The sequence below is a fragment of the Ursus maritimus genome, unplaced genomic scaffold (assembly GCF_017311325.1).
Source record: "Ursus maritimus isolate PB19 unplaced genomic scaffold, ASM1731132v1 scaffold_12, whole genome shotgun sequence".
Taxonomy (NCBI): Eukaryota; Metazoa; Chordata; class Mammalia; order Carnivora; family Ursidae; genus Ursus; species Ursus maritimus.
The window spans coordinates 10,987,303-10,999,910 of record NW_024423564.1 but is presented as its reverse complement, the minus strand read 5'-3'; the positions used below and the strand labels follow the sequence as shown (position 1 = coordinate 10,999,910).

General features: G+C 37.0%; 1 protein-coding gene across 1 annotated transcript in view; it reads left to right on the top strand.

Annotated features, from left to right (window-relative positions):
- Positions 1–12,608, top strand: part of LRIG2 (leucine rich repeats and immunoglobulin like domains 2) — a 64,081-nt gene that overhangs the window by 36,307 nt on the left and 15,166 nt on the right. Inside the window, exons 9-12 of the mRNA XM_008697764.2 lie at positions 2,003–2,083; positions 2,792–2,863; positions 3,002–3,070; positions 7,744–7,907. Of these exons, the coding sequence (XP_008695986.1) occupies positions 2,003–2,083; positions 2,792–2,863; positions 3,002–3,070; positions 7,744–7,907 (386 nt within the window). The remainder of the gene's footprint in view (positions 1–2,002; positions 2,084–2,791; positions 2,864–3,001; positions 3,071–7,743; positions 7,908–12,608) is intronic.

Here is a 12,608-nt window from a genome sequence, read left to right as displayed (position 1 = left end):
ACAGGATGTATAGTGGGAGCAGCTCTCGCAGGAGCACTGTTCATTGTCGCTAATTTGCTGCATGACTTTGAACAGAAAAAGCTTACAGTTATCAGTGATCGAATGTGTATTACGTGCTTTCAGAATACGAGGATATTACTGCTCTTTTCCATATCAGGAGGCTGAGGTTCAGAGAGATTAAAATGATTGTTTAAAGTTACACAACTTGTATTCCCAGCTGGTCTTTCGTCCAAGTACTAACTAACCAGGCCGGACCCTGCCTCGTTTCAGAGATAGACAAAATTGGGCATATTCAGGATAAAGTCACACAGCTTGTAAATGTTTGAGCCAGAATTAGAATCGAGGTCTGTTTGACACTAAAGCTCATGTCTCATGTGTTCCTAACCATACTGCCAGATGGACAGAATCACTTAACCTTCCCTGGATGTCATTTTCCATGTGTCTTCATCCAGCAGAGGATGGACATAGGAGTAAATGGTTGCTACAGGCAATTTCAACTCTAAAGTTCTGGGGGTTTCTGTAAGTTGGCTGTTTTACCCCTGTCATGAACTGTAATTGAATGAAGAGGTATTTTAACGAAATACAGTGACTTCATTCCTAGAGCAGAATAAAAGAAAAAGGCTAGTTAGTAGAATTTGTAGATTCTTAAGGTTCCTGAATAGGGGGCTTTTTGGTCATCAGGCTCAGAGTTGATAAATGGTCTCAGAAAAAAGGCAAGCTCCCAACTTTGGGACCTAGACATCAATAAGAAAGAAAGCATGATAATTTTGTGAAAGTGTTATACTTGCACAAGTTCAATTTTTTTTTTTAGCTTAATGAGGTAGTTTTCCTTCAGATTTGCCCTTGAAAAATTGAAAGTGATTTTTTTTCTTTTTTCTACATTATTAGAGGTGAACCTAGAAGAGTTCAAACCCAGGAATTTACAGCAGATGTAGCTGTAGCCTTTTGGCAATTTGAAGAATGGCAAGCAGGTTCTTTCAGTATACCACAGATTATTACTTCTAGTATTAAAGTTTAGGAAAGTAATTGCAGAAATAAATGTTTGTCTAATGCCACAGAGATGGTTAAGGCAGAATTAGGATAAGATCTGAAAAATTCTGGCTTTAGGGCAGTACTCCCACCAGAGTGTATACTTCTTACTCCCTTTGGTCAGTGAGTTCTGTTCATGCTGTATTCTGCAGGAGGGGGAAAGTCTTGGAATGTTGAACTGTTTCAACGTTTATTCCTTAGTAAAATAAAATGAACCTGTTAGCTTTCACTTCAAGTAAAGATGCAGCTAAGGGGGAAGAGTGATCGCCTATCTCCTTACTGTTACATAACTTAAAAATGTATTATAAAAAAAAGAGCTTTGTGTTTTATTATGAGATGCCTTAAGGAAGCAAAAGTGATTAAATATCTGTAACTGGTACTTCTTCCAGCAGGACACCGTGTGGTGCAGTTGCATTTCCTCTGAGAACGCAGCAGTGGACTTTTAAAAGATCCATACTTTCCCTTTTAAAAATAACAGTGATCACCCTAGTGTGTGGGTATATCAGTCTTGCTTCCCGGGGGGCATGTTTAATTGCTGTCGAGCTGTGAAGCTTTATACTGACATTATTCTTTGTTAGCCATTTTAGGTTTAAGGGCCCATGGGAAGGCTTGGGTCACCCAGAAATCCCATTAGTCTAAAATCACATTTGTAAGCCATATCCCCTGCGTCTTGAAATCCTGCTTTTTGCAGTACCCTGACTATAATTTTTAATATGCTAACAAAATTAGGGGCTATTAGGTAGGAAGATTAATACTCTTCGCAGGTTGCTTAGTTTATTTATCAAGGCCAGCTTAATCCTTTGCTTAAGTTCTTACTTATTGCAGGTATTCTCTAAAAAAGAAGAGATGAGTCTTCATCATAAATAACTGATAAAATAAGGATGAAAATTAGCATTGCCCTGTCAGGATGATGCCCAGTGCCATCATGGTCATGTTGACTAACATAACCTGTCTTTCTCTGACATTTTTGTAGAAACTTAAGAAACAATGAAATTTCATGGGCCATAGAAGATGCTAGTGAAGCTTTTGCTGGACTCACAAGTCTTACTAAATTGTATGTATTTATAATATTTATGTATGCCTATATAAGAACCAATTGTAAATGTGATTGGATTATGTCTTTTTGCTATGGCTGGAAAGTCAGCCTTTTGACTCACCCACTAAATGAAGAAGCTTTTTGTTTAGTAAGGTTCTTGTTTATCAGTGGCTTTAAATTTTATTTATTTGTTTATTTAGTGGTGGAACACTTTCTATTGAAAGGGCTTTCCTGTGGGCCCTCAAAGAGGTTATTCCTAGAACTAGAATTTCGATTCACGTAAAAGAAATGCACTGAGTAACCAAAGTTGAACCAGTATTGTTTTTAATTATGACAGATTTATGGGTAATTTATCAAGAAAGAGGAATTCTCTCAAGATTTTAGATCTTCTCTCCTGAGAATTTCTCCACAGCTTCACACTTGCCTGAATTTCTTTGACCTCATCTTTTGCTAAGAAGGAAGAGATTGGGACTCTAATCCCGTTTCTCATATGAAATCTAGCAGTGAATCACCGGTTCGCATGGCAGTTCACAGGCACCTTGTTGAGCTCCAACCTCGTAATAGAGACCTTCATTCTGTGCTTTGCATTGGTTGCTAATAAGGTTCACAGCTTTCTTAAAAATTCATGTTAAACTTATTTTCACTTTTTATAGGTAAATGTTTGATTTAATGAATTAAATTTTGCTTAGTGGAGAGCTTTATTAGAAAGGTCTGTTTGTGTTTCAGAATCTTACAAGGAAATCAAATTAAATCAATTACAAAGAAAGCATTCATTGGTCTTGAATCCCTTGAGCATCTGTAAGTATTTTGCATCCATTTTGCTCAGTATATAAATAATCTTTGCTATTAGCAGAGGTTCTCATGACCATTTAAAGTGTTTATATAATTTAATTGTAGAAATGGTGACCGGTAATGTTTCATTTCTCTTCATTTCAGGGATTTGAACAACAATGCTATAATGTCTATCCAAGAAAATGCTTTTTCTCAGACTCGCTTGAAAGAACTGTACGTAACTTGTCTTTTTGTCACCAATCATTAGATCATTATTCATGCTTGTGCTTAAAGTGTGATGAATGTGACCCATGTATTTCCAAAAACACACAATTTAGGCAGGAAAAAAAAAGTGTTAATATTCAGTTACTTTAGTGGCTGGATATAATTTTAAAATAACCCAAGATTGAAAAGCCTGGAGTTTGTGGCACCAAGACCTTCTGTTTTGCCTGTGCTTATAGTTAAAGAGACCTTAGCACAGCTCCTTGTGCTTTAGTTATATCCTCCTGTGGCCCCCCCCCCCATTTATTTTTGGATTATTGAAAAAATGTGTTCCCAATCCCCTTATGGTGGGAACCTTAGGGTGGATTACAGTTAAGGTATTAGGTAATTTGTTGGAGATAATCCAGCACTTTCAGTATAATGGTCAGAGAGAATGTCTAATCTGTTTTTTCAGACTACTAAAATGGTCAAACACTGTTAAATAGTTGTAATAGAAAAACACATATTATTATTATTATTTTTAAGATTTATTTATTTGACAGAGAGACAGCCAGCGAGAGAGGGAACACAAGCAGGGGGAGTGGGAGAGGAAGAAGCAGGCTCATAGCGGAAGAGCCTGATGTGGGGCTCGATCCCAGAACGCCGGGATCACGCCCTGAGCCGAAGGCAGAGGCTTAACGACTGCGCCACCCAGGCGCCCCAGAAAAACACATATTATTTTATACCCTTTTTCGTTAATGATTTTCTAAAACTTACTGTTATTGGTTTAAGAGATTTCCCAGGGGGAGGGGTGGCTAGTTGGGCATTGGCATTAATTTTAAACTCTGGTGATTTGAATATTGACCCAGTGTTAGGAATCAGTGGACTAAAACAATTAATGTCGCCTTGCTTTAAAGCCACTCAAAGGAAGGACTGTGGACCAGAACTGGTTCATGACAAGATAAGGATAGAAATTCATAGTAAGCGCTTAGAAACTTTTTGAAAATTTGACATTACTGTGACACTTTTGTTGAATTTTACAGAAGTATTAATCTGCAACAGATTGGAAATTTATAAGACTGGTCCTTCATCACAGGTAGTTTGAGAGGCACTGCAAGTGTGCGTGAGTTCAAACTGTCTAGATTTCAAATTTCTGCTCCATTCTTTACAGCTATGTGACATTGGGAAAATTTAGTCTAAGACTCAGTTGCCATTCTCAGAGTGGGAGTTGTACCTCCCTCAGAGTTATGTGAGGATAAAATGATCTGGTTTGTTTATTCAAGAGATATTTATTGTCATCTGCTATGTAGGGTACTGTCCTAGATGTTAAAAACACAGTAGTGAACAAGACAAAATCTCTATCCTCATAGCACATTACAATAAATTCTAGTAAGAAAATCAAAGAAAAAATCAGTAGATATATAATATCTCATCAGGTAATAAGAGTTTTGAAGGAGAATAAAGGTGGGTTACAGGTCTAGAGAGTGACTGGGATTGCTGTTTTGGATAAAGTAGTGAGGGAAGGCTTTTTTTTTTTTTTTTTTTTTTAAGATAATAGCATTTAAGTCAGGACATTAGTGAGTGGTGTTGAATACTGAGTAAAGAGTATTCCAGGCACAGAAAACAGCAAGTGAAAAGGTCCTGAGGTAGGAGCTTGCTTCTTACACTTGAAGAATAGTGAAGACACCAGTGTGGCTGGAAGAGAGCAAGAGGAAGAGTGGTAGGAGGTGAGATCAGAGAGTTAAGCAGGAACCAGACCACCTAGGGCCCGATGAGTCATGAGGACTTTGGATTTTTTTTTTTCCTCTAAGTACATTAGGAAACTTTGGAAGGTTTTGAGAAGGTGCTCAGCACAGAGCCTGACACATAATTAAAGTTGAATAACTAATATTAATAAAATAAAAATGTTAATGGAAATCATGATTAGTTATTTTCTGCCAGACTTTTAATTGGCTTTTTTTTTTTTTTTTTTTGGTCAACATATTTTGAGTTATTTCTCCTAGGCTTAACTTTTTTTCTTTTTTTTTTAAATTTAAATTCAGCTAATTAACATATAATAATGTATTATTGGTTTCAGAGGTAGAGGTCAGTGATTCATCAGTCTTATATAATACCTAGTGCTCATTACATCACGTACCCTTCTTAATGTCTAGTACCCAGTTACCTTATCCCTCTACCCCCATCCTCTCCAGCAACCCTCACTTTAACTTTTAAGGGCACAGCCTAGTGCATATCAGTATTACCTTTTTTTGCCCATGATAATTTGAGGGCCACCAATAAATTTTTAACTCTTGTTATGAGAGCTAAGTGTAAAATGTAATTTAGGTAGTAGATGAAAGCAAATAGTGTAGTTTCAGTCTGCAGTCATTTGGTAATTTTTGAGAACTGGTTTGAACAAACTGCTAATGGAGGAAACTCTAACACACCTTTTTTACTGAGAAATTTTGCTTGCTTTTGGTTTACTTTAAATCTAAGTCATATTTACAATACTGTTACATCAAGATTTATTAAGATATATCTTTATGCTTTCTGGTATCCTTCACAGTGCTTTGCATAACTATTGAGGGGAGATGGGAAAGTCGTATATAAAGTAAGAAATATGTTGCATTAAACTTATATAGTCATGGTAGAAACATTAGAAAACATAAAGCAAGGAGAGCAAGTCCCCAGATCCCACTACTCAAAAACAACCACTGTTAATATTTTGGTGTATATCTGTCCACACACTTTTTGAGGGAATGCAGGGTATTCTGTGACGTCCTTGGGGGCAGGTTGGTTAGCATGTGAGGGTGGAAAGATGCAGAAGAAACAGAAATAAAGGGAAGTAATGTGACTTCAGTGGTATCTGTGTCCAGGCACTGTGCTAAATGCTTTATTTAAATTTTTTTTGAGGTAGGCATTCTCAAACCCATTTTCCAGAAATAGAAACTGAGATTTTGGAGACATTAAGTATTTTACCTAAGGTCGGTAGCAGAATCAGGATTAAGTCTAGGTCTTATGAGTCCAGTTTATACCTGAGAAACCATAAATCAGACCACATATCTCCTCTATTCTTAACCTTCCAGTGGCTTCCTTCACACATAGAGAGAAAATACCTCAAGTTCTTTTCTTAGTTTGTAAAGCACCTGCATGGCCTGGTCTTCCTTGCCCAGCTCCCTAACCTCATTCCTGTCACTGTCCCCTCCCTCACTGTGCTCAGTGGCCTCCCTGCTTTTCCTCAAGTGCACTGGGCATGTCTACCTCAACGCTTTTGCATGCAGTTTCCTGTGTATGCGAACACTCTTACCTCAGGTCTTTGTGGGATTTGCTCTCTCACTTCTTTAAGGTCTTTGCCCAAATGCCATCTCTTCAAAGAATCTTTCCCTGACCACTTTATCTAAATTGGTAGCTGCCCTCTCTATATCTTTGCCTAGCTTTGTTTTTCTTGATAGCACTCATTGTTCTTTGCCTTTATTTGTTTATTGCTTGGCTCTGATGAATACTTAAGTTCTGTGAGGCCTATATTCTCACAGCCTAGAGCAGTGCCTCGCATGTTAGTAGGCTCAAATATTTGTCTATCAACGAGTGAATATAACTTAAGAATTCTTAAATGCAAAAGGTAACTTTTGACCTGAATAATTAAAATAACTCTTAGTCAAATAAGCTTTTGAGATACCATTGAAGACTGAAACTTCTTTGGAATCAAATCGTAGATACTTTAAAACTGGATGAGGATTTTGGTGAAGCACACAAAGCAAGTTACAGTGTTCTCAAAATCATTTGCTTTCACTACTTCCAGGTGGATGGGACATTCACGGGGTCATTAAGAGAAAACCTGATTTTTCCAGTATGTTTTATAGCCCTATCATAGACAACAAATAGAATGTCACTGGTTCCCAGTTTAAGTTGCAGTACACATTGCCACAAGGCTGAAGTGTTTTCAGTCTTGATGAAATAATTTGAAAATAATTCTTCTGGAATTCTTGTGGAATATGTCTTCTCCACAACAAACATGTCTCTATGCTACAATGTATGTGGTAAGCTTTCCCCCAAACTTTTCTGGGAAAAATTTTAAGCCTCAAAAATTGAAAGGAAAGTACGGTTAACATCCATATTCCCTTTACCTAGATTTACTCCTTGTTACCTTTTTGCTAAATTTGTGATGTTTCTCTCCCTTCCTCCTCCTGTCTGTCTCTCGCTCTCCATCTCTCTCTCCTCTCCACACAACACTACTACTTTGCTTAGCCATTTGATAGTAAGTTGCAGACATCATGACACTTTATCCCTAAATATCTCAGCATGTATTTCCCAAAAACAAGGGTGTTCTCCTATGTATTGCCACAGCACTATTATCTCACTCAATTAAATGAACATTGATAAAATAATATTAACTGACATGGAATCCATACTCTGATTTCCCCAATGTCAAAAAATGTTCTTTGTAGATATTTCTTCCAGTCAAGAATCATGTGCTGCATTTGGTAATGAGTCTTTAGTCTCCTTTAATCTAAAATAGGTCCCTTACCCTTGTTTCGCCCCTTTTCTTAATGTCTTGGATGACACTGACGTATTTGAGGAGTTGAGGCCGACGGTCTGAGTTTGTTTTCTTGTGGTTTGATTCAGGTTGAACATTTTTTGGTGAGAAAAATGCATGGGTGCACAGTAAGCTTTTAATGGTGAACAGAACGAAAAGTAAAGGGTATTTCTTTTCTTCTTGGCTTCTGCAGGATTCTGAACACAAACAGTTTACTCTGTGACTGCCATTTGAAGTGGTTGCTTCAGTGGCTGGTTGATAACAACTTGCAGCATTCTGTGAACGTAAGCTGTGCACACCCCGAATGGCTAGCAGGGCAGAGCATCCTGAATGTGGATCTGAAAGATTTTGTCTGTGGTTTGTATTTTGTTTTAAAGTTTTGTATACTATACACTTACTGTCTTTTAAAAATCGTTTTGTTTTATTATTATTTTTTCATCATGATAAGTGTACTATTTAGTCCCCATCTCCTATTTACCCCTTCTCCCATCCACCTCCCAGCTGGTAACCTTGTTTGTTCTTTATAGCTAAGAGTCATTTCTTGGTTTGTCTCTCTCTTTTTTCTTTGCTCGTTTGTTTTGTTTTTTAAGTTTCACATATCAGTGAGATCTTATGATACTTGTCTTTTGCTACCTGATTTATTTTACTTAGCATTATACTCTCTAGCTCCATCCATGTCATTGCATATGGTAACATCTCTTTTTTATGGCTGAATAATATTCCATTGCATGTATATACGACATCTTGATCCATCTATAAATGGACACTTGGTCTCCTTCCATAATTTGGCTTTTGTAAATAATGCTGTAATAAACATAGGGGTCCATGTATCCCTTTCAGTTCGTGTTTTTTATTCTTTGGGTAGTGTGGTTCCTGAATTGTAGGGTAGTTCTATTTTTAATTTTTTGAGGAACCTCCATACTGTTTTCCACGGTGGCTGCACCAGCTTGCATTCCCACCAACAATGCAGGAGGGTTCCCTTTTCTCCGCATCCTCACCAACACTTGTTGTTTCTTGTGTTTTTGCTTTTAGCCATTCTGACACATGAGGGGTGGTATCCTCATTGTGGTTATGATTTGCATTTCCCTGATAATGAGTGCTGTTGAGCATCTTTTCATGTGTCTGTTGGCCATCTGTCTATTTTGGAGAAGTGTCTGTTCATGTCTTCTGTGTATTTTTTTTTTTTAAGATTTATTTATTTACTTTAGAGAAAGACTGCATGAGTGGGAGGGGCAGAGGGAAAGAGAATCTCAAGCAGACTCTGTGCTGAGTGTGCAGCCTGATGTGGGGCTCGATCTCAGGACCCTGAGATCATGACTTGAGCCAAAACCAAGAGTCAGATATGCTCAACTGACTTTGCTACCCAGCCGCCCCTGGCCATTTTTAAATTGGATTATTTGTTTTGGGGTATTGTGTTGTAGCAGTTCTTTATATATTTTGGATATTAACACTTTGTATCGGATATGTCATTTGCAAATATCTTCTCCCATTCAGTAGGTTGCCTTTTAGTTTTGTTGGTTGTTTACTGTGCAGATTTTTTTTTTTTTTTTTTAGATTTTATTTTATTAGAGAATGAGAACACACACAAAAGCAGGGGGAATGGCAGGCAAAGGGAGAGGGAGAGTGAGCAGCAGGCAAAGGGAAAGGAGAAGCAGGCTCCCCACAGAGGAAGGAGCCCAGTGTGGGACTCGATCCCAGGACCCTGAGATCATGACCTGAGCCAAAGGCAGACACTTAACCAGCTGAGCCACCCAGGCACCCCTGTGCAGAAATTTTTTATATTGGTGTAGTCCCGATAGTTTACTTTTGCTTTTCTTTCTCTTATCTCAGGAGACAGATCTAGAAAAATGTTGCTACAGCTGATGTCAGAGAAATTACTGCCTTGTTCTCTTCTAGGATTTTTACGGTTTCAGGTCTCGCATTTAGGTCTTTAATCAATTCCGAGTTTATGTTTGTGTATGGTGAAAGAAAGTGGTCCAGTGTCATTCTTTCACATGCAGCTGACCAGTTTTCCCAGCACCGTTTGTTGAAGAGACTGTCTCTTTCCCGTTGTATATTCATTCCTCCTTTGTTGAGGATTAATTGACCTTATAGTTGTGGGTTTATTTTTGGGTTTTCTATTCTGTTCTATTGATCTGTGTATCTGTTTTTATGCCATATTAATTACTGCCACTTTGTAGTATAACTTGCAGTCTGGAATTGTGATATCTCCAGTTTTGTTTTTCTGTGTCAAGATTGCTTTGGCTACTGGAGGTGTTTTGTGGTTCCATACAAATTTTAGGATTGTTCTAGTTCTGTGAAAAATACTGTTGGCATTTCGATACGGATTGCATTAAATGTGTAGATTGCTTTGGGTAGTACAAACATTTTAACAGTATTTGTTCTTCCAATCCACGTCTGTGGAATGTCTTTCCATTTCTTTGCGTCATCTTTAACTTCTTTCTTGAGTGTTTATAGTTTCAGAGTACAGGTCTTTCACCTCTTTGGTTAAGTTTATTCCTAGGTAATTTATTGGTTTGGTGTAATTGTAAATGGGATTGTTTTCTTAATTTCACTTTCTGCTGCTTCATTATTAGTGTATAGGAATGCAACAGATATCTGCATGTTGATTTTGTGTCTTGAACCTTATTGAATTAATTTATCAGCTCTAGTGGGGTTTTTTTGGTGGAGTCTTGAGGGTTTTCTATGTACAGTATCATGTTATCTGCAAATAGTGAAAGTTTTACTTCTTTCGTACCTATTCAGATGCTTTTTATTTCTTTATGTTGTCTGATTGCTGTAGCCAGGACTTCTAGTCCTCTGTTGAATAAAAGTGGTGAGAATGGACATCCTTGTCTTGTTCCTGACCTTAGAGGAAAAGCTCTTAATTTTTCACCATTCAGTATGATGTTGGCTGTGGGTTTTTCATGTAAGGCCTTTAGTATGTTGAGATATGTTCCCTCTAGACCTACTTTGTAGAGGGTTTTTATCATGGATGGATGTTGTACTTTGTCAGGTGCTTTTTCTGCATCTGTTAAAAGGATCATATGGTTGTTATCCTTTCTTTTATTGATGTGGTGCATCACGTTGATCGTTTTGTGCATGTTAAATATCCCGGGAATAAATCCCACTTGATTGCGGTGTATGTTTTTTAAAATAATTTGTTGGATTTGGTTTGCTAATATTTTGTTGAGGATTTTTGCATCTATATTCATAGGAGATATTGGCCTGTTGTCCTCTTTTTTCGTAGTGTCTTTATCTGGTTTTGGTATCAGGGTGATAGTGGCTTCATCATAGAATGAATTTGGAAGTTTTCCTTCCTCTTGTGTTCTTTGGAATAGTTTGAGGAGAATGGGTATTAACTCTTCTTTAAATGTTTGGTAGAATTCACCTGTGAAACTGTCTGGTCCTGGACTTTTGATTTTTTGAGAGCTTTTAAATTATTGATTCAATTTCATTGCTGGTAATTGGTCTGTTCAAATTTTCTATTTCTTCCTGCTTTAATTTTGGTAGGTTACATGTCTCTAGAAATTTATCTATTTCTTCTAAGTTGTCCAACTTGTTGATAGGTAGGTTTTCATAATATTCTGTTAAAATTATTTGTATTTCTATGGTGTTGGTGGTTATTTCTCGTCTTTCATTAATAATCTTATTTATTTGGGTCCTCTCTCTCACTTTCTCTTTTTTTAAATGAATCTCTTTATCAATTTTCTTGATCTTTTCAAAGAACCAGCTCCTCTTTTCATTGATCTGTTCTCTTTTTTAAATTTTCTATGTCATTTATTTCTGCTCTTATCTTTATTATTTCCTTACTTTTGCTGGGTTTGGGTTTTCTTCTTTTTCTAGCTCCTTTAGGTTTAAGGTTAGGTTGTTTATTTGAGATTTTCCTTTCTTCTTGAGGTAAGTCTTGCTGTAAACTTCCCTCTTAGAGCCACTTTTGGTGCATCGCAAAGATCATGGACTCTTTTCATTTTCACTTGTTTTCATATAATTTTTTATTTCTTCTTTGATTTCTTTGTTGACCCATTCATTGTTTTCTTTCTTTCTTTTTTTTTTAAACACTTTATTTTGGGGGGGCACTTGGGTGTCTCATTTGGTTAGGTGTCTGCCTCTTGGTTTCAGCTCAGGTCATGACCTCAGAGTCATGGGATCGTGCTCTGTCAGGCTCTGCGCTCTGTGCAGAGGTTCTCTCTCTCTCCCTCTGCGTCCCTCTCCCCCGCCCATGTGCACTCTCTCTCTCAAATAAATACATAAATCTTAAAAAAAAAAAAAAGATTTTATTTTTAAGTAATCTCTACACCCAACATGGGGTTTGAACTTAGAACCCTGAGAATGAGAGTCACATGTTCTACCGACTGAGCCAGCCAGGCAGCCCAACCCATTCAGTGGTTTAATAGCATGTTATTTAACCTCCATATACTGTGCTCCTTCCAGATTTTTTCTTGTGGTTGATTTCTAGTTTCATAGGATTGTGGTCAGAAAAGATGCATGGTACACACTTACTGTCTAAACAACAGAATTAAAAAAAAAAATTTAAACCAGAATGCTTTCTAACTAGTATATCTATTTCCATTTCTCTGTGTTCTTCTCTGAAATTTTTATATTGTATAATCATAGATTAAATTTTGTATTCTTTGACTTAATGTATCGTAAGCAGTTTTTTTCCTCTGTGTGTTCTTCAGTGATCATTTTCAATGTCAGTATAATGGCATCTTTATGAATTTAGGCCTTTCCCTTTCAGGGGGTTGTTAACCTTAGAATAAATATCCAGTAGTAAGATCCCTGAATCAAAAATGATTTTTTTTAAAAGTAGATCTTAAAAAGTACTACCAGCTCTTTTCCAGAAAGATAGCACTTGTTTATGTTGTCACCAGCAATGTATGAATGTACCAGTTTCACATTGCTTCTATTTTTGATGCAGTTTCTTAAGGTTAACGTGATGGCAGGGTTTTAGAGTTTTTTTGGGGGGAAGGGGAACAGTCATGGAAAAGTTGTCCTGATTCCAGTACTCCTAATTTCAAGTATATATCTATATTGTTCTTTCTCAGCTTGGACATTTTTCCTTTATACTTAAATTTC